General features: G+C 40.8%; 1 protein-coding gene across 5 annotated transcripts in view; it reads right to left on the bottom strand.

The window, feature by feature from the left end:
- Window positions 1-11522: 11522 nt before the first annotated feature.
- The window catches only part of fermt2 (FERM domain containing kindlin 2), a 49689-nt gene continuing 35172 nt past the window's right edge, over window positions 11523-26039 (bottom strand). For 3 of the 5 annotated variants that reach the window (XM_058090357.1, XM_058090356.1, XM_058090360.1), the window contains 12 exons: window positions 24846-25071; window positions 24665-24767; window positions 23124-23231; window positions 20870-21004; window positions 20496-20545; window positions 19329-19453; window positions 19156-19262; window positions 18864-19082; window positions 15996-16016; window positions 14554-14678; window positions 14338-14479; window positions 11523-12413 (listed from right to left, as the gene is read on the bottom strand). In XM_058090357.1, coding sequence (XP_057946340.1) covers window positions 12240-12413; window positions 14338-14479; window positions 14554-14678; window positions 15996-16016; window positions 18864-19082; window positions 19156-19262; window positions 19329-19453; window positions 20496-20545; window positions 20870-21004; window positions 23124-23231; window positions 24665-24767; window positions 24846-25071 — 1535 coding nt within the window. In that variant the 3' untranslated portion in view covers window positions 11523-12239. The remainder of the gene's footprint in view (window positions 12414-14337; window positions 14480-14553; window positions 14679-15995; window positions 16017-18863; window positions 19083-19155; window positions 19263-19328; window positions 19454-20495; window positions 20546-20869; window positions 21005-23123; window positions 23232-24664; window positions 24768-24845; window positions 25072-26039) is intronic. The other 2 variants (XM_058090358.1, XM_058090361.1) reach the window with 1 other exon arrangement.

The following is a 26039-nucleotide window of genomic DNA, read 5'->3' as shown; positions in this document are numbered from 1 at the left end:
ACACAGATATATATCCACACACACACACACAGTCGTTACGTCACCAGCCATATTTTGGAATTCCACTACACACGTTTGCATATCGAAAACAATTAAATGTGTTTTAAAGCTTTAAAGACACGATTGCCAAGTCGGTTGAGCCATCTAGTTTGAATATTCCATTCATTTCGACTGACATTGACTTACAAATAAGTATGACGATTGTTTTAGCCAATATACTAACTAAAGACACATTCAAATGTCATATAAGTGCAAAAGAAGGTGTGTTTTTCCACATGAATTGTATGATTTATCTTTCTAACATACATTAAATGCCCCGTAAACCCGTAATAGTAGCTGACTTCGTGTAGCTATGTCACAAAAAAATATGTGCAAGGCTGTGAATGTGGAATTGCACAGTTGGGTAATGTTTTTTTTTTTTTTCATTTGATACCAGTACTATGTTGTTACTTCAAAGAGAGGAAAATATACTGATTTTGTCCAAAAGCAATGTATTTTAATGGAATTGTATGGCATGCAAGTTGGACAGTAATTGAAATACTTAATTTAAATAATAAAAAATAAAATGATAACCAAGCAATAAATTGTCATAATTATCACAGCAAAACCACCTTCATGCACTTGTTACAGGTAGCTTTGTCTGCATTGATTATACTGTATCATCAAAGTACAAGTACAAGAACAAATAAACTTCTGAAGACGTTTATTTGAACCAATGAACTTTGGATGCGTGTGCGCATAACTTTCTAGCAGCAATCTGGCACTCACATTAATGTAAGTCACACCGTTGTTTGTTCTTAAAACTGACTGGACGCTAATAGATGCATTCAAAGAGGCAGATTTTGTGGGAAAATTTGCTCTTGCGGCAGTCGAGTGGTTAGCGCGCAGACCTCACAGCTAGGAGACCAGGGTTCAATTCCACCCTCGGCCATCTCTGTGTGGAGTTTGTGGAGTTCCTCCCACATTCCAAAAACATGCTAGGTTAATTGGCGACTCCAAATTGTCCATAGGTATGAATTTGAGTGTGAATGGTTGTTTGTCTATATGTGCCCTGTGATTGGCTGGCGACCAGTCCAGGGTGTACCCCGCCTCTCGCCCGAAGACAGCTGGAATAGGCTGCAGCACCCCCCGCGACCCTCGTGAGGAAAAAGCGGTAGAAAATGAATGATTGAATGAATTTGCTCTTGCGAAAAACGATATAATAGTGGGCATGTTTGTTGACTACTTCGAATAGTTTACTAAACACATTCACTGAAAATCTCATGTATTTTCAAGTCATCGGACTAAAGTCCAAGTCAAGGATGCCAAAGTTCAAGTAAAGTTTACAGTTTTTGATGATACTGTCAAGTTGAGTCCAAAGTCATCAAAGTTGTAATTCGGGCCCGAGTCACGTCACTTAATCCACACCTCTGTTGTCTAGTCATTGGTGTGCGAGGTCAGAAGCTGTTATGTCAAACCAAACTAAATTAAAAATATAACATGGAAATTTATATTTAACATGTTCAGACACGTATGTTGTTGTCGAATGTTATTTGTTTTGTTTTGTTTTTCTCCAGTTTAATTAAATGTGCATGTGAATGGTCAAAATATTTTGGATTGGATCCAGATTTGACACCAATGTGAATAGAAAGTAACAGGTAGCATGTTCGGCTACATACGAGTGGTAAATGTAATGTAATTTGAATTACATTAGAATTCCCACTCAATCTAAATTTGAATGAATGAATAATAATTTATTAAACTATTTCCTCTGCCTATGCAATGGCTGAAGCTTCCAAACCAAACCAGTTTTCATCTTGATCTGATCCAGATTGTGTATTGGTAAGGAAATGTGTTGTCTCTTGCCATGTATGACATTGGATATGTTGTCCTTCTTTATGAAGAACTTTATAAAATTTTCTTGCCTCAGATTGAAAAGAAATGTTATTCATTCATTTTCTACCGCTTATCCTCACGAGGGTTGCGGGGGTGCTGGAGCCTATCCCAGCTGTCTTTGGGCAAGAGGCGGAGTACACCCTGGACTGGTCGCGAGACCAATCACAGGGCATATATAGACAAACAACCATTCACACTCACATTCATACCTATGGACAATTTGGAGTCACCAATTAACCTAGCATGTTTTTGGAATGTGGGAGGAAACCGGAGTACCCGGAGAAAACCCACGCATGCACGGGGAGAACATGCAAACTCCACACAGAGATGGCCGAGGGTGGAATTGAACTCGGGTCTCCTAGCTGTGAGGCCTGTGTGCTAACCGCTCGTCCGCCGTGCAACCAAGAAATGTTATATCTGGATTCATTCATTAAGATAAATCGAAATCCTAGTTATGGCTATTTGTTGTTCCCCCCAAAGACGGGGCATCAATTTGGAGGTTTAATTGGAAAACAATAACAGTTATCACTCTGCCTTTATGATGAATAGAGACGAGGTCTTTTGTTGCCTCTGCTCTAGTAATCTAATTGTTTAGGGGACAGGTGGTGCTCAGTCCATAAAACAAACAATTACATTATATGGCAGATACATTTTTACATTGACTTCGACACGTGCTCTAGGGGCACTGTTTGCTCAGCGAGATTAAAAAAAAAAACATGCAAGAACTCTATGTATTGTTGTAGAATCTGTTCAAGAACATTACTTATTCAGCTTTGAAAAATATCCCGTGTGACTGACAATTAATACAATTCATTGAATCTATTTTTAAAAGAATAGATGGACTACCATCATTAAGTGAATAGTGCAACGAACAACCCTCAAGGTGGCTGTAAAAATGAAAGCTTAGGGTGCTTTGGACACCATGATGCTACCTGAAAAGGTTTCTCAACTCATAACAGCCACATTTATGAGAAAATACAGCTCTCAGAAGGCTCATAAACTCAGGCCAGAAAATAATTGGACTCCCACAGGCCCCTCCCTTTTTGATCGTTTCAGCTGCCACAGAGCTAGCGGCATGATGAAGGATGTCACCAGCGCCCGTTGTCCTTTTACCGCTGCCTTCTTGTCTTTGCTGCTGCTATTGTAGGCTGTATTTTCTTGTTGCGTATCTGTGTGGGTTAGGCCGTTCATGTTAAATGTCCTGCACGTGATACTGGGCTTACAAGACAATGTGTGGCGGTCATAAAGCCACACCGCTCCCGGAGCCTATAATGGTGCCAAACATAATATTTTACGATTTAATTACGCAGTCACTAACCTTCAATAACTCTGACACGGTAAGTTTCCCACCCAATACTCGGTTGAACGGGAACCAGCTCATTTGCCAAGGTCGCCATGAAAGGGGTCGTTACGCTTCTTCGAATCCCTGAACAATTGCCAGCATCTCCCAACTAAGAGTATGGGAGATGTCTGTGTTTATTTCCACTGCTTGCTTTGGTCAACACTATCGCTATAGCGCTGTGTGAGTGTCTACAACTGTGTGTGTCTTTGTGTCTGTCCTGCTGGCTGTATTTGGCCGCTCATCGAAGCCCTTTGCAAAATAATGAAATCATTTCTTGTTAGTTTTGGCGTCCCTTGTTAGCTTTTGGATAGACACCACTGCCTCTGCTGAGGTTGTTGATCAAATGCTTTATAAAGAAACAACAGTTCCGTTTTGGGTAACAAAGTGCTAGCATGCTACAGAACAGGATTGCCCTATCAAAATGAGGTTTACCTGGATCTGTGTTAGTACCACAGGGATTTTGTCATTGTCAGTACATAGTTCAGTTCGGTTGCGAATACTTCATATTTTCACAGACCATTTGAAATTCAACTGAAGATTGGTTTCTCAGATATGGGGTTTCGGCTGAGTGGTGGTCTCAGAACCGTCGCTGTGCTAGGTGTGCCTTAGCGGTGACATAATTGCAGGAAGTACAAATGGCGAAAGCGCTGACTTGTCGAGCACCTTTTGGGTTTTGCATTTGTGTTGTTAGCATGTCGTCAAACATGACCAACAGGGAAATTTGTACAAGATCTCCAATGAAGTGCATCTATTTAAAGGCAATTAAAAGGTAGTCTACATCTGACTAGTAAGAAAAGACAGTAATGTCTCTCAGTTTTGGTTTGCTTGAATTTTTGGAGCAAAGCATCTGAATAACTACTTTGTCCGACTGAATCCCACCTACCAAATTGTCTGGTTCAGATGACAGGGATGGCGATCCGGTCAAAACACACTCCTAAGTTTAGCTTTCATCAGTGACAAATGGAAATGGAAATGGAAATGGTAATGGAAATGGTAATGGTAATGGTAATGGTAATGGTTTTACATTTGAACATGCATCAGATTACAATTGAGTGCATCCCATAATCAGTTCACAGTTCCACATGTCCAAAAGGAGTAGGAAGAAGCAAAGCTTATTAAATCCTACCCCTCCATCTGGTACTTTTACAATCACTAACTGTTACATTTGTTCTCTTCCTGCTTTCTATAATACAGTTTAAGGTTTGTTATTTGTTTATTTTTAATAATGTACCTCTTACCGAAGTACAAGGTGTTATCACATACTACAGTATTAATTGGCCCTGTACCCTATAAACCGCCCATGAATGATACGGGAAAAGGCCGAAATGATACTGTGTCAAAGCCCAGGGCAGTGATACTGATAAAATATAGAGTTTAACCATGTCCAGTGCCTTCGGTCTCGGGCTGATACTGACGCATGATACCTGGCCTGATACCAGACAAACCATGTGATAACCTATAAATATGAGCATCCAATGCCATAATGGGTACCATAGTAAGTGTCAATATAGTGATATATATAGCACATCATGACTGGTTCAAGACTCTTCATCCTTGTATTTAGCAAACATCAACTGCTTGTATTGTTTCTTGAATTGGCTCATCGTTGTGCATTGTTTGAGGTCCTTACTCAATCCATTCCATCGTTTGATTCCACATACTGAAAAGCTATGGCTTTACTTTCCAATTGTTAATGAATCCATGTGGGGCAAACACACGCAGCTGGCAAGACTTAATAATCAAGTATGAATAATCCCTGTTTCCATTCCTTGAAGCTTCCATGGACTCAAGTTACAATTTGTCTGGCTAGCTTTTGAATCCACACTACAGCAAGCTGCTCAGCCATCTGCTTCAGCATGTGGAAACAGTTCCCTGGAAAAAAAATAAAAAAAAAACCTCCTCAGGGACCAGGATGTTATGCTTACTTCGAGAAGATCTACTTTGATTTAAACAAGCTTGGTAAACGTGGATGCGGCGGGGAGTGTTTTATTGCTGCGAGGTCCACCGGGAAAGAGACAGCAACAAGAAGGTTGTGGAAACAGCGGAAAGGCAGAAGTGAAACCTCCTACATGAGTAAACCTGCTATGTGTATAATGAGTCACTTTTTCCTAGCGGGGTGAACCGGCACGGGCTGAAGGGATGCACACGTAGGGGGGGTTAAGAGGCCACTGGCTGTTTCCTGACAGTGACTTTGGGAATTCAGGCAGCTGGGTCTCAGGAGGGAAAACGCTGACTGGTGATTTACGCTGATGAAAGAGGTGCTATGCTCCGCCGAGTCCAGGTTCGTACGGACGCCGCCAGGCTCAATAAGAGGCCGCGGAGTGATTGGCCGACAGCAGACATTTTTGTTGCTCATTTCAGGTTGGGCTGTGATGCAGGAACTGAAACAGGGATGGTGTTTTTATGACGTAACGGGCGAGTAGCCAAAGACACCTCGTGGTCATCGACATGTGATTCTATGGCGGAGACCACCTGTTGTCTCAGATGTTACTTTCAACCTTAAAAATGATGATTGATGCAAATGCATAAAAAATGCATAAGACGCTCTCCGTGGTGTAGTGGTTAGCGTTCTGGACTTTGGAGCAGACGCCAATCTACACTAGTAAACATCATCGGTATTCGTTAGAAAGGGCATCCGGAATATACAGGGCTAAGTAGGCGGGTCAAAAATATCGGCTGTGGCGACTAGCTGAAAGAAACAAACAATATAGGAAATGGATAAAACAATCAATGAGGCAATAAGCTTGCAGTTTAATATCATTCTAAGGGTAAATGATTAACCCTTAGATCAGGGGTCTCAAACTCAATTTACCTGGGGGCCACTGGAGCTAGGGTCTGGGCAAGGCTGGGCTGCATCAGGTTTTCCAAAAAAAAACAAACACATTTATTACAAACAGAAAAAAATACAAACTTTTTCAGTGCTTTGGTTCCGATTTTCTACAATAAAAGCTCTGATAAAACATTCCACTGTTCTCAAATATCTTACTTTTTATTTTTCTGCACAAAATAAGATGAAAAATAAATAAACAAATCAAGAATAAAGAAAATCAATCAATCAGTAATAAATAAATATAATAATAATAATAAAACGGCAAATAATAAAAACTTAAGAAACCACATATAGTTGGTGGGTAGACAAATTATTTTTTTCAGATTAAAATGAACAAAGCATTATTAGAGCCCTGTAGACATGACAAAACACGACTATAGTCACATTTATACTCTTTTTATTTACAACATATTGCGCAACTGCAGGGTCTTGAGACACATGCTAACTCGCAAACTAGAGAGCTAGCGACCTAAACGGTAGCCTCCAAGTTATTTCCTTTCAACTTAAATAGCCAAAAACTTACCACTTCCACACGGATAGGGAGGATAACTATTAACAGTTATTTAACCTTTAACATGAACATGAATCAAACGTAATATTTTTTTCTGGGTACATGGTACATTACAGCATCCATATCAAACTTGCGTGGGCCGCACTAACATTAAACATTAACATTAAACACTAACATTAAACTTTCAACTAGTGTCCTGTGGGCCACATTTGGCCCGCGGGCCGTGTGTTTGAGACCCCTGCCTTCGATGCACGAGTGACTGGACCCTACACTCTTCCATAAGTGACCCATACTAGAATCAATGCGTTTTTATGCCAATTTTGCCATTTTGGTTAGGAATAGTCACTTGTATGATTCATTCATTCATTCATTTTCTACCGCCTTTGCCTCACGAGGGTCGCGGGGGTGCTGGAGTCTATCCCAGCTGTCTTCGGGCGAGAGGCTGGGTACACCCTGGATCGGTCGTCAGCCAATCACAGGGCACATATAGACAAACAACCATTCACACTCACATTCATAACTATGGACAATTTGGAGTGGCCAATTAACCTAGCATGTTTTTGGAATGTGGGAGGAAACCGGAGTACCCGGAGAAAACCCACACATGCACGGGGAGAACATGCAAACTCCACACAGAGATGCCTGAGGGTGGAATTGAACCCTGGTCTCCTAGCTGTGAGGTCTGCGCGCTAACCACTCAAAATTTTCTTAACATGTATAAAAGGTAAGCTAAAAATATGAATGTCATGATATCAAAAACATGTTTTTTGAGGAATACCTGGAATATGAAATGATAAAAAAATGTCATTACGAAAATATTTCAAGAAAACAACTTGACCAGGTCATTTTTGACCCACTTATGCATCTAAGGGTTAAATATGCATGTAATGACTATCTGAAAATAGCTAGATAGATAGATAGATTTCTGAATGATAGTGATAGATTTTCAACTAAAATAGATACTCGGGTCGCCAACACCAAGGCCGATGCGCATACGAAATACCATCAGAAGTCGGCAAATCAAGCACCAAGTGCAAACTACGTATTTTTTGCTAAAATAGATCATAAAATAAAAAACTTTTTGTTTACTGTTCACAGGTTGCTACGTGTCTTTACACTGAAAAGTCAGCATAAGTACTAAGTAGGATACTGACTATGAATGAAAACTGACAGACGCCAACACTAAAAGCACCTTGGTTGTTATGGTGATTGGGACACATCGCTCATGTCGGTGTACACAGGTCGGTACGGGGGGGAATTTCAGTCATTTCCATTTTTTTTTACATAGTCAGAAAACGATTTAAACGATCTCTCGTATTTGGTAGTAAGTAAATTGAACAGAGCAAGAGTAGCATGTCATGAAATCCAATACATGTCCATAATATCAGTATATTGTATTATGACTATGGACTAGGTTTGGACTTAGACAAAGTTCTCAGTTGTTTTCAAATTGGACTTCAGGAACCACTTAGTGGATGATATGTTGCATGTCTGCAGAATAATATCCTTGGGTAAACTTCTCCAAAGATAATCAGGAAGTTTGTTGACACAACATGTTTGTGTGATGAAGGACCCACTGAAGAACTTCTGGGGTTGAGAGGTTAATTGCCCGACTTTCCTATCACTTGGCAGTCCCAAAGGAGGCTGCTATCAGAGGCCTACCTGGCACTCTGTAGTCTCCCTTGGCTTCGTCTCTGTTTTTTCCTCCTCTTTAAATCCTGGAAAACATAAACATCCTCTCAGCCTGTGGAGATCCACATGGACCTTCGGGAAGTGCGAAGTCCTGGTGGTGAGCCGGGTAAAGAAGACTGTGTGTACCTGCAGCGACTACTGCTGTTGTTGTTGTTGTTGTCCACCAGATAGCGCCCGTCGTCATGGTCAGTCAGTTTATCAATCGGCATGTCTACTATTGCTGATTATCATCAGCAGGAAATATTCCAATATGAACTGATATCTCGTTTTTATGCCAAAATTGGTTATAATGGGTAAATGCAAAATACTAACAAAACCAAGCAGTTTCACTCCACCTTCCAGATTCCCAGATACAGAGCAGATATTCTGTTGCTAAATGAATAATACCAATACAGTACTTCCTGTTTCTGTCGGTTCCTGTCAAGGACCAAGATCTGCTCAGGCCCCTTCCATGTTTTTGACCTTTGAATGGTCCAGTGGTTGTGGCTTTTATATGCTAATTTTGGAACAGTAATAATCGTCTCCATTCCCAATTTGACATGACAACAAGAGTACAAGCCGTTTTAATTTTAAATTCACGTCAGACGTTACATTAAGAAAAATATCATGGCAGACGTTGAAAAGGATGATCCATGTGTTTCTCTTGGCTCAGTGCTTGTCTAAAGGTCTCTTTATTTTCTTAAAAGGGATCATCCATTACCCGTGTGACCTTTCATTCTACCCTGGAACACAAAAAAAGTCTTTTGCTCCTTTCTGCGCTGATGTCCTTTTGGAGTTTTGATCTGTGGCTTTTTTTTCTTGGAGGGTCAGAAGGAAAATATTTCCTAATGGATGCTAAGAAAGTGACTTGAAAAGAGATTAAAAGCAGAGATATCATCCGTCCATCACATGCTTTCCATCAATCACTGCTAACATTGTAACGACTCTGAATTTTGCCCAAGTAAAAAAAACTTTCATATTTAATAGTAAACATCCAATCCAATTTAGGATGCTCTGTCATTTTACTTTTTTTGAAGTGGCAATAACAGGATAGTCTCTACCACCTCATCTTTACGCTCCCAAAAGTCCCAAACATGGCACATTTATGCACAAAAATTAATTAGCGAAAAAACAAATCTGCCTCAAAGTCATAAGAAAGGTACATTTTTTATTATCTCTTTGGTATTTCTTTATACGTACCGCATCTGTTTTTAATGTCTAACCTTTTATATCTGACTGCTGTGCCCCGCCCCGCTTTTTTTTAACTGTGTACTAACCAATGAATGTTGTATTTTATTCTGTTTACTTGCTCTATTCAACTTCATTCTTTTGTAAAGTGTCTTTGAGTATCTTGAAAAGCGCTATACAAATAAAATGTATTATTATTATTATTATTATTATTATTATTATTATAATTATCAAGGTACACCTGGTTGTCTGCAAGCCGTCCATGTCATCATGTTCTTATGACTAAAAATGATCCGCTTGGCCAAACATTGACATAAAATGTGACAGCCTAAGGGGTCATTTCCATGAAGAATGGGTTTGTTTATGTTGACGCGTGTTTTTAATAACTTCATCATTATCGCTAAGCGGTGTGAAACAGCAAAAGCAACATAAGGACTGCCAATAGTTACACTGCATTAAAACGTCCTGTTCAGTGCAGAAGAAGCTTCTAAATAAAAATATGGTTCTATTAACAAATCAAAAATTTAAAATTAAAATTAAATTACCACAGTTGTGTTAGATGAAATGTTTTTAAATCCTCCCCTTCAACTTCATCTCATACCCAAATAGCAAGAACAAATAATTCCTATTTCAGTGAAAATGATCTGCAGGTATAGTAGTCATGGTGACCAGATCACTTTCATAGACCTGACATTAAAGTGTGTAGAATGGTGGAGGAACCAAGAGTCTTTGACCAAAAAAACCTGCAAATAGACAAGAGTGTCTCTTTGTCCGCTCAGGGAGGTGTTTAATTGGTGTTGGGACACCAGTTACAGGGAATCGGAAGAAAGGAGGGACAGCCTTTAGTGCAGGGGTCTCAAACACGCGGCCCACGGGCCAAATGTGGCCTGCAGGACACTAGTTTGAGGCCCCCGTCTTGATATGAAAGTTTAATGTTAGTGTGGCCCGCGCAAGTTTGATATGGATGCTGTATGGTATCATGTACCCAGAAAAAATTATTACGTTTGATTCATGTTCATGTTAAAGGTTAAATAACTGTTAATAGTTATCCTCCCTATCCGTGTGGAAGTGGTAAGTTTTTGGCTATTTAAGTTTAAAGGAAATAACTTGAAGGCTACCGTTTAGGTCGCTAGCTCTCTAGTTTGCGAGTTAGCATGTGTCTCAAGACCCTGCAGTTGCGCAATATGTTGTAAATAAAAAGAGTATAAATGTGACTATAGTCGTGTTTTGTCATGTCTACAGGGCTCTAATAATGCTTTGTTCATTTTAATCTGAAAAAAATCATTTGTCTACCCACCAACTATATGTGGTTTCTTAAGTTATTATTTGCCGTTTTATTATTATTATTATATTTATCTATTACTGATTTTCTTTATTCTTGATTTGTTTATTTATTTTTCATCTTATTTTGTGAAGAACAGTGGAATGTTTTATCAGAGCTTTTAATGTAGAAAATCGGAACCAAAGCACTGAAAAAATTTGTATATTTTTCTGTTTTTAATAAATGCGTTTTTATTTTTTTTTTAGCTCCAGTGGCCCCCAAGTAAATTGAGTTTGAGACCCCTGCTTCCCTGCTTTAGTGGAAGGGCGGTTGAAGTCGACACGCTATAGCGCATTGCCCTCTGGTGGACAAACGCAGGTAGTGCAAACAATTAAAAAAAATGACAATGTCCAAAAATTTAAATACAAATTACTTTTATTTTTTAAAATAAATGCATTTTTTACAGTCAAAAACAAAAACGAGCAACAGGACATGCACTGTCAACCCTGACACAAGGAGCAGGCAAATAAAAACAAAAAATACAGAGGGAAAAATGTAAAAAAAAAAAAAACAAAACTTTTTTTTTTACATTTCTGTCTCTTGGTTTTGTTTTTTGCTGATTTGGACTTCGGAGTCTTCACGTTTGTGAGTGTCTCCATATCTAAATAATAATAATAATAATAATAATAATAATAATAATAATAATAATAAAACACTTCAGATGTGACAAGCTGACAAAAAGGTGACATTTGTTAAAAAGGCAAATAAATGGCAGGAGAAAGGCAAAAGTTTGAAGCCGATATGGTATATATCTAACACTCTCCATCTATCTTCAACATGATGATTTCCCCTTCAATTCTGATAGGATGACCAAAAAAAAAAAGTATTTACCCGCTACACAAAAAAAGCAGAGAAAGACTGTACAATTCTATAAAACCTGTGTTTTTACATTAGTTACAAAAAATAATACTTCATTTCCTGCTCCTTCATACTGTGGGAAAAAGCTTGCATAATTCATTTTCTCGTGGCCTTTTGCTGGTGTTTAATAATAATAATAATAATAATAACAATAATAATAATAATACTATGTGGTGTGAGAGGCAGGTTGGCAACAAACTAAGAGATAATATGAGATTATTTACTTTTTAACCAATGATGGCGTGCATGCAAAGAGATGCAAATTCAAAATGTCCTCCGAAATACGCTTTAACGTCAAATAAAAGCATAAAAAAAGTAGTAAGCCTTCATCCTGCTTTGTCAGATATTCAAAAGCTGAACGTACCCGGAATTGCCGAAGGCCGCTGAGGTCATGTGATGGAAGTTTGTCCTCCCGATAAAACATCAGAAGAAGAAACGGGCTCATCATCAAGGCTACACAGTCCAAGTGCTTAGAAGGTGGCTAAAATGGAGCACGGGAGGGTTTAGTGTTTAGTGACCTCGTAAGCCAACTAAATGGGACAAAAGCTGCAAGTGGACTTTAAAACGAAAACACAGAGTAGACCTATTACAAAAAAAAAAAAAAAAAAAAAAGGCCACGCCCACCGCCTCCGCCGCCACTCGATCACACCCAGCCGCTGGTCAGCTTATAGAACATCTCCTCGTCTAGAGTCTCGTTCTGGTCCTTGGCTCGCGTGGAGAGGAAGATGTAGCCTCCGATGAACTCGTGCACCACTTTGCAGTCCACCTCGGCACAGATGAACGACAAGCTGGGCTCGTCCGCAAACTCCACCGTCACCTAAAGACGTAGAAACCAACATTGGGGGCTTTAAAGGAGCGGCTCATGTTGGGAACTTTCATCACTTTGTGATACAACTCTGTATTACTGACTCGGGGGATTATTATTATTTTATTATTATTTTGTTATTTTTCCAAGGACCAGCAGGAGCGCTTTTCCACTTTATGTTACTGTGAGAAAAATCACAGGAAAACCACACCCGCATTTACTTCTCCATATCAGAAGACACATTTTATCCAAGAGGAAACTGAGGGGAAAATAGTTGCAACAAACCTAGTCACGGCAACTAGGTAAGCTTATGCTAGCCCAAGGGATCGGTCAGAAGGAGCCATGCCGCTTTCCTGTATTTACTTCCAAGGAGAGATTGTATCCTAGAGGTGACTGAGGGCTGCAAGAAAATAGATGCAACAAAGGCACGGCAGCAAGGTAAGCTCGCGCGTGGGATCATCAGAAGGCTAATAAGGGTCTCCTGTATTTACTTCTAAGAAGACATTTTTCTGAGAAGAGATTACGGGCTAAAACAAAAAGGTAAGCTTATGTTAGCATGTGGTATAAGTCAGAAGGCTACATGCCAACAGCGGCTAATAAGGGTCTCCGTTATTTACTTCTAAGAAGACATTTTATCTGAGAGGAGACTACGGGCTGCAACAAAAAGGTAAGCTTATGTTAGCATGTGGTATAAGTCAGAAGGCTACATGCCAACAGAGGTGAACGCGGGTCTCCGGTATTTACTTCTAAGGAGACATTTTATCTTAGAGGAGACTACGGGCTGCAACAAAAAGGTAAGCTTGTGTTAGCATGTGGTATAAGTGAGAAGGCTACATGCCAACAGCGGCTAATAAGGGCCTCCGGTATTTACTTCTAAGGAGACATTTTATCTGAGAAGAGACTACGGGCTGCAACAAAAAGGTAAGCTTATGTTAGCATGTGGTATAAGTCAGAAGGCTACATGCCAACAGCGGCTAATAAGGGTCTCCGGTATTTACTTCTAAGGAGACATTTTATCTTAGAGGAGACTACGGGCTGCAACTAAAAGGTAAGCTTATGTTAGCATGTGGTATAAGTGAGAAGGTTACATGCCAAAGACGGCTAATAAGGGCCTCCGGTATTTACTTCTAAGGAGACATTTTATCTGAGAAGAGACTACGGGCTGCAACAAAAAGGTAAGCTTATGTTAGCATGTGGTATAAGTCAGAAGGCTACATGCCAACAGCGGCTAATAAGGGTCTCCGGTATTTACTTCTAAGGAGACATTTTATCTGAGAAGAGACTAAGGGCTGCAACAAAAAGGTAAGCTTATGTTAGCATGTGGTATAAGTCAGAAGGCTACACGCCAACAGAGGTGAACGCGGGTCTCCGGTATTTACCTCTAAGGAGACATTTTATCTTAGAGGAGACTACGGGCTGCAACAAAAAGGTAAGCTTATGTTAGCATGTGGTATAAGTCAGAAGGCTACATGCCAACAGAAGTATACGCGGGTCTCCGGTATTTACTTCTAAGGAGACATTTTTATCCAGGAGGACACTGCGGGCAGCGAGATGACAGTGTGGCACAGCAACATGCTAAGTTAATGTTAGCATGTGCCTCTGTTATCATCATTTCTTGACCGCATATGTCACCAGTGAGCAAGCAGAACTCAATTGCTTTAGCAATCTGGAACCCAGACCGACAAGGTACTAGAAATAGTATCTCATAGTACCTGTTTTTGGTCCCAATGGACCATTTTCTCCTTGATATTATAGGTTGAATTCCAAAAGGACGCTACAGTATTTATCCATTTTCATGCTGCCCTCAGTCTCCTCTTGTTTGAAATGATAGTAAATAGAGGAGTCCATTGTCGTTAGCATGTGTGCTTATGGCGCTTCTTCATGGTTCTGTTTTGAAGAGACAATGGGTACAAGCAATGGTTTGCTCCGGTCCTACCATCTTGATCTCCCAGTTGACGTTCCACTGCTTCATGTTGCTGAAGCGCCAGGTCTTGATGGCGTCTCCAGTGCTGGCGTCCATGCGGATAAGACGGTTGTAGGTGATGCCGATCAGCTCCTCACGTTTCCCACCCTGGAACCTGAAGATGTGAAAGTTAGCATTGTGGGACATCGTCATGAAAAAGGCAAGGTAGCGGACAGCGACTCCTCGTACTTGGCCAGGAAGTGAGTGATTCCAAACTCGGGCAAGGACTGCCACGCCTGGATGAAGCGCATCTTGGCCTCAATGAGACTCATCTGGGCCACGTTCTGGTGGGCTTCAAGGATTCGGGCTGATATCTGAAACCAACACACAAAGTGGCAGCCTTGAAATGCTTTATTTTTGAGACCATTTCCACCACCAAGATGACGAGCTGTCACAAGACAGATATGACAGTGGAGACCTTCATGGGCCAAAGAACTCCAACTCCAACCCATGCTATAGGGCGTGCATACAACATCTTCATACAACTCAATCATGAGGCAGGCCATGGATCCTTCCAGGCTGAAGGTACTTCCTGTTTCTTTGTTGTTATTTCTTCCAACTTTCCATTCCTCAGTGGTCAGCTAAAAGCCAAATCCATATGGAAGAAGACATTGTGGCACAATTAAGTGGATGATCTCATGCGTGAAAGATGTGGTTTAAAATAGGTGATGGATTCTAGCTAGTCATCACACTACAAAGCTAACATGTTACATGCGTTAAAATAAATACAGTAGAACCTCCACAGTGACGACCGTTAATTTTCAAGTTTTCGCCATTGGAAGCCAATCATTTAGTAAAAATTAATTTAACTGTACAAGTACGATTTTTACATTCCTAGCAAAAACAATGACTAAATAAAACTAAAGTAAAATTACTCGTCATTTACCATGTGAGGTAGCTGAGCACATTCATTCATTCATTCATTTTCTACCGCTTTTCCTCACAAGGGTCGCGAGGATGCTGGAGCCTATCCCAGCTGTCTTTGGGCGAGAGGCGGGGTACACCCTGGACTGGTGGCCAGCCAATCACAGGGCACATATAGACAAACAACCATTCACACTCACATTCATACCTATGGACAATTTGGAGTGGCTAATTAACCTAGCATGTTTTTGGAATGTGGGAGGAAACCGGAGTACCCGGAGAAAACCCACGCATGCACGGGGAGAACATGCAAACTCCACACAGAGATGGCCGAGGGTGGAATTGAACCCTGGTCTCCTAGCTGTGAGGTCTGAGCGCTAACCACTAGACCGCCGTGTAGCTGAGCACATGCTTTTTTTTTTTTTTTTAAATCATTCTATGATATTTCATTGTTGTATTACACAGCCGCATCCTGTTCTATGGTTATCATCACATGTTAAAATCCTTTCGATTTAGCAGTGTTTGACTTTGAACTACAAACTGGCGCCCATCTACGGAGGTTCCACTGCCAAGTTAGAATGACCGTTCCCGACTAATTCACCCACGGCTACATTTTGTGCACGTAAGATCCCCATGACCACATGTTAGCGACCAAAACTACCAACAGTGAAACTATCTACTGTTTAAAAAAAAAAACTAAAGTAGGAACCTGCATGATCAGTTTATCAAACATGCACCCGGTGGACACACACTGGTGTAAAACTTACCAAATCCCTGATAAAGCCTTGCTGGAAACGGGGACACAGAGGGGGGGAAAAAGGGGGGGGAGGATAACAAATAGGTTGGATACAGGAAATAAAACGGATATCAAGAAGGGATGTAATAGAAAGAGTGTGGTGTGAGTTCATGTATGATGAATGGGCTTTAAGAATATTTATTGACCAAAATTAACTCTTTCAATCACAGTTGTTTTTCAAGATTAAATGTCTTTTAGACTATTTTGACAGATTTGTCTGTTCTTTAGTCAGCAGCAGTAGAACTTTAGGTACATTTCAGGAAACTACAGTGACAAACTTTTTTTGCCTCCTGTGCAAAACATAAAAAAATATATAAATACGTCTTTGGTATTGAATGGGTTAAAGAAACACACACAGTCAATTACAGAATCAATACAATTTATGACTGTATTTGTTTTGTATTTATGTTTTCTTTCTTGTCCTCACCAATATAACAATGCACGGGAGTCTTGTGCCGCCCATGTAATTCCTTATATGTCCACAAGAGGGCGACATATACACAGCAGCGAGCAGGCACACCGCACTGTGACCACAGACAAGCAATTGTTCTAAACTACACGCCCAGGAAGTTTGTTGTTGTGCTTTTTATGATCAGCATTTGGTTTCTCTTCGGTAAAATGTGCACTCTATGACCCTGAGAATTCCTACCAGTGTGTCCACTGGGAATCTCTCTTTGGTCACAGGAAGTCTTTTGGGGGAGAGGGAGAGAGACGGGGGTCATTGCTGACATTGCTTTTCCCAGAGTCGTTTTCCCGCGCAGCATTCCTAGCCCGTTTCCTGCACACGACTTCAGCGACTGCATAACGAGTATAGCACTTTTTGTCATGATTTTTTTTACACACGTACATACAGTGTACGGTATATTTGACTTTACAACTTTCTCGGTGTTCCTCACCGCAATATGTAGTCAGCTGTTATAGGACACTGAGTCATTGTGTGAGTCATGGTACATCCGCCTAAACCCCCCCCCACCACGTTCCACTTTTATACTAATACTTAAATGAAACCAGATTGAGCACTATGAAGATGCAACCCCCCCTTTGCAAACTAACACAGCAACGTGTACTCAGCTGTTCCAACACACACACACAGAGCTGATGCTTGCATACAAATCTAGCGCCAATGTAATTTCCTGTTTTTTTCATTCATCTTTACAAAACAAGATTTTCTTTGCAGTAGCATAGATATTAATAAATCATCACTGCGCCATGGTAAAATATGTGCCTTTTCTGTGCCTAAAAAATGTAAAAAAAATTCAGCATTTTTTTACATATTTTGGGCCCAAGTACTGTACAGAAATGGGAATTAAGAAGGAACTCTCTAGATCAGGGTTCTCAAACACGTGGCCCGCGGGCCAAATGTGGCCCGCAGGACACTAGTTTGAGGCCCCCGCCTTGATATGAAAGATTAATGTTAGTGCGGCCCGCGCAAGTTTGATATGGATGCTGTATGGTATCATGTACCCAGAAAAAATTATTACGTTTGATTAATGTTCATGTTAAAGGTTAAATAACTGTTAATAGTTATCCTCCCTATCCGTGTGGAAGTGGTAAGTTATTGGCTATTTAAGTTTAAAGGAAATAACTTAAGGCTACCGTTTAGGTCGCTAGCTCTCTAGTTTGCGAGTTAGCATGTGTCCCAAGACCCTGCAGTTGCGCAATATGTTGTAAATAAAAAGAGTATAAATGTGACTATAGTCGTGTTTTGTCATGTCTACAGGGCTCTAATAATGCTTTGTTCATTTTAATCTGAAAAAAATCATTTGTCTACCCACCAACTATATGTGGTTTCTTAAGTTTTTATTATTTGCTGTTTTATTATTATTATTATTATTATGTTTATTTATTACTGATTGATTTTCTTTATTCTTGATTTGTTTATTTATTTTTCATCTTATTTTGTGCAGAAAAATAAAAATTAAGATATTTGAGAACAGTGGAATGTTTTATCAGCGCTTTTATTGTAGAAAATCGGAACCAAAGCACTGAAAAAGTTTGTATATTTTTCTGTTTTTAATAAATGCGTTTTTTGTTTTTTGTTTTTTTGTTTTTGGAAAACCTGATGTGGCCCAGTCTCACCCAGACCCTAGCTCCAGTGGCCCCCAAGTAAATTGAGTTTGAGACCCCTGCTCTAGATGCTAATATCTACGGTCTTATTACTCCATCGCTAACATGTTAATTATATTGGTTAAGAAAAAAAAAGAGAAATAAAAACCTTATTTAGAAGATCAGAAACAGGTTTTCTATGCTCAAACTTAAATATTGGGTTCATAAATAAGGAATCCTTTGCGGAAAGTCATGAAAAACCATCAACCACAATAAATGCAGCTGTCATGTTAAACACATGAACTCCTGTAATATATGCAATGCAATGTACATTTAGACCACATTTTATGATCTATGTTTGGTTTTGATTTACCCCGGGTGTGTTTTTATTTCCTGTGGGTGTATTGTATAAAAAATAATAATTAATAATTAAAAAAAAAAACACACTCTGGCTTTGATGAAACACATCCATCTGGTTAGCAACTTTGCAAGACTACTTAGCAGTATGAAAAAGTGGCCACCAACTACATTGAAGAAGAACTCGTTGCTCCTAGTGTTTTCTAAAAATCTGTCCTGCAGGACATTGTGGATGATGGGTGATGTGGAGTAAAGAAGAGTGAAAAGAAAACGCTGATGCCAGGAGGCGTCCATCTGGGAAGCATCAGGCACTGCTCTGTGCTACGCCCCCGGCTGGAGTCAAACAAGTAAACAAGAAGCTCCGACAGAAGAGCCGCGAGGCAGACAGCACCCTTCTTGTGTCGCTAAGAGAGCACACGCTAGTCACTGCTGGTACCTGCTTGTTCTTGTACTTCTTCAAATAGCGTGGGGACACCAGGCACTCCGGGTTGATGTCCGTGGTGATGGGCTCGATGAACTGAGGGTCGGGGTTCATGTGCTGCATTTTCAGGAAGGAGAGGATGTTCTGCACCTCCAGGTTGTAAGAACTGTCCGCCATGGTCTTCCCCTTGGAGGCCAAGCGACACGCGGCCATCCAGTGGGCGTACTGCTTCTCCTGAAAGTGAAAGACCAGGTTTCCAACCCAAATCCACTAGCCGATCATTCTCCGCTGTGACGGCAGCCCTTACCGTGTCGCACCGCAACCAGATCTCATTCATGCCGTCGGCCACGGGGATTAGCAGCTTGATGTTGAATTTCTGACCCGATATGTTCACATCCGGGGTCACCTCGCAGCCTACAGTCGGAGGTCAAACGTTACACAGAGGATCCATGCAGCGTTCGTGTACAATAAATCGCCTACCTCTGAGATTCATCTGGTGAGCGGGTGTGCCGTGTGCCTCCTCTTTACTCTTGTAGCAGGATATGGTGATGTCTTTAAATGTGCACCAATACTGCTTATAGCCCTTCAGGGTTAGCTTCTTGGGCCTGGAAACACATCATGTATATGACACACACTGGATATGGTTTCATTCTTAGCCTGGATTTTTACGCTACTGGTCCCTATTCGTTTTCAGTATCTATTTATTCAGATTAGGTGTGTTTAACAGAATTATTATTCAGGTTATATTGCTGACACACACACATTAGCACAACGATGAGCCAATTCAAGAAACAATACAAGCAGTTGATGTTTGCTAAATACAAGGATGAAGAGTCTTAAACCAGTCATGATGTGCTATATATATCACTATATTGACACTTACTATGGTACCCATTATGTCATTGGATGGTCATGTCACCTCCTACTTCGGCACATTATTTTAAAAAAATAATAAATAAAAAAAAATAAACAAATAAAAAAAATAATTTTTTTTGTCAATTTTTAAAATTAAAATTCATTAAAATTAATTAATTATTTTTTTTTAATTTAAAAAAATTAAAAAAAACAAAAAAAACTTAGACTGTATTATGGAAAGCAGGAAGTGAACAAATGTAACAGTTACTGATTGTAAAAGTACCAGATGGAGGGGTAGGATTTAATAAGCTTTGCTTCTTCCTACTCCTTTTGGACATGTGGAACTGTGAACTGATGATGGGATGCACTCAATTGTAATCTGATGCATGTTCAAATGAAATGAAACCATTACCATTACATTGGTTGGTCCAAGTGTTCTCCCAGAGAGATGATGATTCTGATGCGAGTACATCCCATTCAAGGCCACATGGGAGCATCCAATGGGGTTAACTGTACTCACTTAGTATGTATCCAGCCTTAACGATCCCGCGTATCGGTTAGTAATGACAAACCAACCAAAGAGGAAATGCCTTTTCATATCAACCCCAACAATCTTACGAGACTCCTTCATTTTAACGGTCCCGACTTCAAAGTCAAACCCAACGCCTTTGGCAAACAAGCCGAAGCAGGCCGCTGTTGTTTTGTCAAGTCATTTCAGGCTGTTTCCTGCTTCCTTCACTCACTCACACACACTTGGTAAATGTTTGGTGAATGAACACATGGTGGACTCACTTGAAGACTTTGACGTAGTCCGCTAGCTCGGGAATAGACGTGATGTCACCCTGCGAGGAAGGAAAGGAAAATCCCACCGTTGTGGTTAGAGCCAAAGCCTAGTAAATCCCAACAACTAAAAAGTGAAACACAGTGAAACAATGACCTCATGATCGGACCTCATGATCCACCACAGAATGGTTTCAGCTGGGAGAATGTGATTTACAGTGGAACCCCCACAGAGGAACACAAAGTCTTATGTGGCAATGGTTGGCTTTTATACTATAATTGATAAAGTGCAACAACTTGGATATCAACTGGTCTATCGCTTAGTGTTTAACACTTGGTGGATGGTTCATTCCACTTTGTAGGTTCTATTGTTGGTGTGCTCCTACCAGCGTGTTGGACGTCTTCCCTCCCTCCAATGTGATCTCCAGGTCCGATAGGGCAGCGTCTACCTCGTCAACCTCCTTCTCGCTGTTGTTCATGTGGTTGTCGGATGACATGATGGACAGCTTGTTGATGTGGTACTATGGGAAGAGGAGGAGGACAACCTCAATGCAAGTCAGCTTTTTACTGGGAAGGGGTAAGGAAAGATACAAAGATTGTGTTATAAGTCAAGCGAGAGGGCAATATTTGTGGTTTGCATTAAAAACATGAGTCATAACAACACGCTGACAAAGGGGATTCCTAATGTCTGCTTCTTAAAACATCAGCATGTACAAATTCTGACCCATTTGACACAAAGAGTCGTAGTGGCATACTGCATGGTTTTGCTTATGTTTTACAGATTTTTTCAGTCTATTCAGGCTTTTGAGTTTATTCCAGACAGAGGGACATAACTCCAGCTAGGGAGTTCATCTAGACCAGGGGTCTCAAACAGGCGGCCCGCGGGCCAAATGTGGCCCGCAGGACACTAGTTTGAGGCCCCCGCCCTGATATGAAAGTTTAATGTTATGGATGCTGTATGGTATCATGTACCCAGGAAAAATTATTACGTTTGATTAATGTTCATGTTAAAGGTTAAATAACTGTTAATAGTTATCCTCCCTATCCGTGTGGAAGTGGTAAGTTATTGGCTATTTAAGTTTAAAGGAAATAACTTGAAGGCTACCGTTTAGGTCGCTAGCTCTCTAGTTTGCGAGTTAGCATGTCTCAAGACCCTGCAGTTGCGCAATATGTTGTAAATAAAAAGAGTATAAATGTGACTATAGTCGTGTTTTGTCATGTCTACAGGGCTCTAATAATGCTTTGTTCATTTTAATCAGAAAAAAAATAATTTCTCTACCCACCAACTATATGTGGTTTCTTAAGTTTTTATTGTTTGCCGTTTTATTATTCTTATCATATTTATTTATTACTGATTGATTGATTTTCTTTATTTTTGATTTGTTTATTTTTCATCTTATTTTGTGCAGAAAAATAAAAATTAAGATATTTGAGAACAGTGGAATGTTTTATCAGCGCTTTTATTGTAGAAAATCGGAACCAAAGCACTGAAAAAGTTTGTATATTTTTCTGTTTTTAATAAATGCGTTTTTTTTGTTTGTTTTTTTGGAAAAAGCCTTGCCCAGACCCTAGCTCCAGTGGCCCCCGGTAAATTGAGTTTGAGACCCCTGATCTAGACTTTGTTTTTGGAGAGTGTTGTCTTGCTGTTGTCTTTTTGTTCCTTGTTGTCTCCATGAGTCAACACTCTAGTGTTGGGTTTGAAATAATTTTCTGACACCTGATCATGTCAGTGTGCCGCCCAGGTGATGACATGCCAACAGTAGCAGGTGACAAAGTCAATGTGGGTGATCTGGGCTCTTTATTTAGACTCTTGTATCCACTCAGCCTTCAGTCAGACTCATGAAACCTTAGCCAATAGCATGAGCTCATGATGCCCCCCCCCACCACCCCCATGAAAAAATAGTATCTGCTTAAGCGCTAACAGAAAGCGAAGCAGTCTAAACACACCCAACTTGGATTCTCTCGGTGGTGCGGAGTAACGGGAAACCGGTTAATTATAACAGCTTAACTAAAGCGTAGAAACACCTCGACGCCTGAGCGGGCAGATCATGTCTGTCCCGCTGAGGGTGTGTGTGGTCTGGGGCCAAAGCGCAGCATCCCGTGGCCCGAAGATGCTCTATAATTAACCCTTGGGGCGAGGACAGGGTGGCGTCCTCAGGTCCCGGCACCCGCAGTTTATGAGGGTCCGAAATAGTGAGGGCACCACCCCAGGACAAAGAGGGGGCAATCTGTATGTCATTCCACTATACCTCATAATAATGAATTAATTAATCAATACAACACAACACTGAAAGTTCAGAACATAAACAGAACATAAATCACACATAAATGCGGGATCATCGTGTCCTCGTTCAGGATCGACCGATATGCTTTTTTTGGGGTCAATGCTGATACCGATTTTTTTCCATCACCCTTAGCCGATGGCCGATTTTGCTTGGGCCGATATTTGTGGCCGATACTGCTTTTGATCCCTCAATTTACATGAAAAAATGACCATGATAAATATTACAGGTGTCATGTTTAAACAAATATTGTGTGCGGTCCGGAGGCCGATGTACGCAATCCCCCGATGGAAGACTTATGTCTCAACATTTTTAAATGCTGAAGAAGACACCGTCACATTCAGAGCCAAATCTTTACCTGCAGGGCAGCAAACATCATCATTTCCTCCTCCGTACACTCAATCTCCTCCAGCAAGATGGCCCACTTGGCTTGTTCGTAGAGCTGGTTCACCCGGATGGCATCATACTGGAATGGATTGAGAACAGTATGACCAAGGGGGAAACCGGCAGTGCAAAAACACCAGGGCTCGACAATAACGATGTACCGATGGCCCGGGGCAAGTTAAAACAAAATTCGGGCAAGTAAATCTAATCAGTGATATTCCCGTCGGGCAAGTGCACTTTAGCATGCCATACTGCCAAGAGTTTTTTTTAAAGCGGTTCTTGTTGGGTGTTGGTAAAACACGGACTGCGTAATTCCGGTGGTAATTTGCAAAGCAATCCTTGCAAATCTTGAAATGGACCAATCAGAATCGTTTATTTAGACCGCGGTCCGTAATCCACAGTCCGCGTTTTACCCACACCCGTTCTTGTTGGCGATCAACCAATCAGCGATCGTTTGACTATGAAAACATCCATCATGGCGTCGCTGCCAACATCGTCTAATTCTGAAGGAAACAGCAAAAAGTGATGAACCAGTGCCTCCTAAACAAGTATTTTATTAGCGGCAGCAAATCAAATGATGGCACAGGTGAGTGAATCACATTGCTGTGACAATTTGAAGTGGTCACAATGAAACACCACCCATTAGATCCAATACCAAGTGCTGATTTTGCACAAGCTACAAAATCTAGCGCTTCCATTTCTCTGTGGATTTTTCCCAAATTATTGTTTGACCATTGAGCATTTTTTTCTGGATTAAAAACACTTTACTAGTACACAAATGTGTCTATTCAATAATGTTTCATTGTGGTGCACAACTTCTAAATATCACTGCTTACTACGACTACCATGTGTAAGGTATTATTTATTATATTATTTTATTTATTTGAGATTCTCATGTGATGCCACAAAAAATTAGATGATATCATTATGGCAGTCTTTTCATTTTACATGGGGCAAGTTCGGGCAAGTAGTTCTCACCTTAAGGATTCCCCATGGGCAAGTCATTTTGGTTTTTAATGTAGAGCCCTGAACACCATTATACAGTAGAACCAATTCAAATGAATACCCTGGAAGTATTTTGAGAAAAAAATGCCTCTAAAGTTGCACATAAGGCATTGCTGATTCATTCTAAGTGTGTGTTTTTCTTTTTCTTTGAATTTTTGGCTATTCTAAAAAGGCAGGAGTAGCCTCAAAAGATTCCTATTCAAAGTCACTATGAATGGCATCACTTATTATTGAACTCAAGCTAGATGCTTTTGTTTTCTTTAAACTGTGGTTAAATTTTTACATTTGTAGGCTTTATATGGGACACATTTATTCTAAATCTAAACATATCTCAGTGGTTCCACTGTACTAAAAAATACTGTACACAGGTGATATACACTGCTTTCTTATAGATATCCTATCAATATTGGCAAAAAAAAATCTATACCGAAATTTTTATCGATAATATTGGGCTGATATGATCGGACATCCCCAATACTACGTAGTGTCAAAAATGCCTGTGATAATTACCTTTGGATTGAGGTCAAAGAAACTGTGGTATTTAAACCTTAGCAGCAACACCTCATTCTCCTTCACATCCTGCTCCATCAGAGACCTGGAGGAGTCCAACCACCTGCACACATGGAGAACATATTCCTTTCAAACCACCAGACTGACAGTCACCGTAACACTAAGCTGTACGAACTCTCACCCTTGGTTGATCTTGGCTTTGTCCAGCAAGGACTGCGGCTTGTAGAGTTTGACCAGGATATCCGGGGAGGAGATGGGCTGGCTGACGGCGAGGATGCCGGGATTGCCCTCCGAGAGCGGGCTGTCCCCAAACCAGGCGGACGTGGGCGACAGCGGGCTGCCGTCCCTGGAGTCGTACGTGGGCGTCATTGTCTTGCTGTACAATCCCGGGCTGGAGTAGATGCTTCCTGTAGGCGCAAAGTCATCAGTTAGACCAGGAAGAGCGGCTTAAGGACGAAGCTATTTGAAGCATCCAGGTGATCACACTTATTAGCAGCATGTGATGAACCAGCCCACACATTGCAGATGAGTGACCTCCTGGAGGAGCTGATGTGGACCAGCATGCAAGCAGATGATGCACAAGATAATCAGGGATACCCGTTTACTCACAAGTTCAAACCTACAGGAATGCACTGCACACAGGAAATATCAAATATTTGCAATCCCCTCCATCCCGTTCTCCTCTTGTAGGCCCAAGGTCAAAAAAGCGACAAGAGTTAAATCCCATCTCAAACCAGGAAGTGGACTTGGTTCGTGAGGGCGCAACAACAGGGGTCATGAGAACAGGGGGTGCAAGATCCATCCTTCTTTCTGGGAGGAAAGGAGGTGTTATTCATGCGCTCCTTGCCGGATTTTCTCTAATGCCGGGTTCAGCGGGTCAGGAAGAGACCTCCCAGTCTCCCATGAGGGGTCTCTTGAGGAATCCAAAATATCTTAACAGAGTAGCGTACAAGCTGGCAACACAACTCCTCCATCCTGTTTACAGACTTGCTGATATGAGGGAAAAGTCACAGAGAATGCTAACATGCAGCAAACTCCCACATATCCGTGGACGGCTTCTAGACCACCAAGACCGGATATAAACTTCTACAATACTTAAAGTAGGGGTCTCAAACCTGCCTTTGTGGACCCTAACATTAACGTTTAGTGTACGTGTGCCCTGCACACCCTGAGGAGATGATGAGAGGCACTTTAGCTTGCTTAACAGAAGCGGCCCTTTAATTGGGCAAGCAATAGCTTCCAGACTCCCAGCATGCTTTGCAGCACACGTTGCATGTTAAATTGTATGAAGGTTAGAGTGTTATTTCTTATATGACACCATAGTCAGACGATTTTGTCACTTGGTCAAAATGTGATTCTGGACTGAATACTTCAT

The sequence above is a fragment of the Doryrhamphus excisus genome, chromosome 13 (assembly GCF_030265055.1).
Source record: "Doryrhamphus excisus isolate RoL2022-K1 chromosome 13, RoL_Dexc_1.0, whole genome shotgun sequence".
Taxonomy (NCBI): Eukaryota; Metazoa; Chordata; class Actinopteri; order Syngnathiformes; family Syngnathidae; genus Doryrhamphus; species Doryrhamphus excisus.
This window is presented reverse-complemented; position numbering and strand designations above follow the sequence as displayed.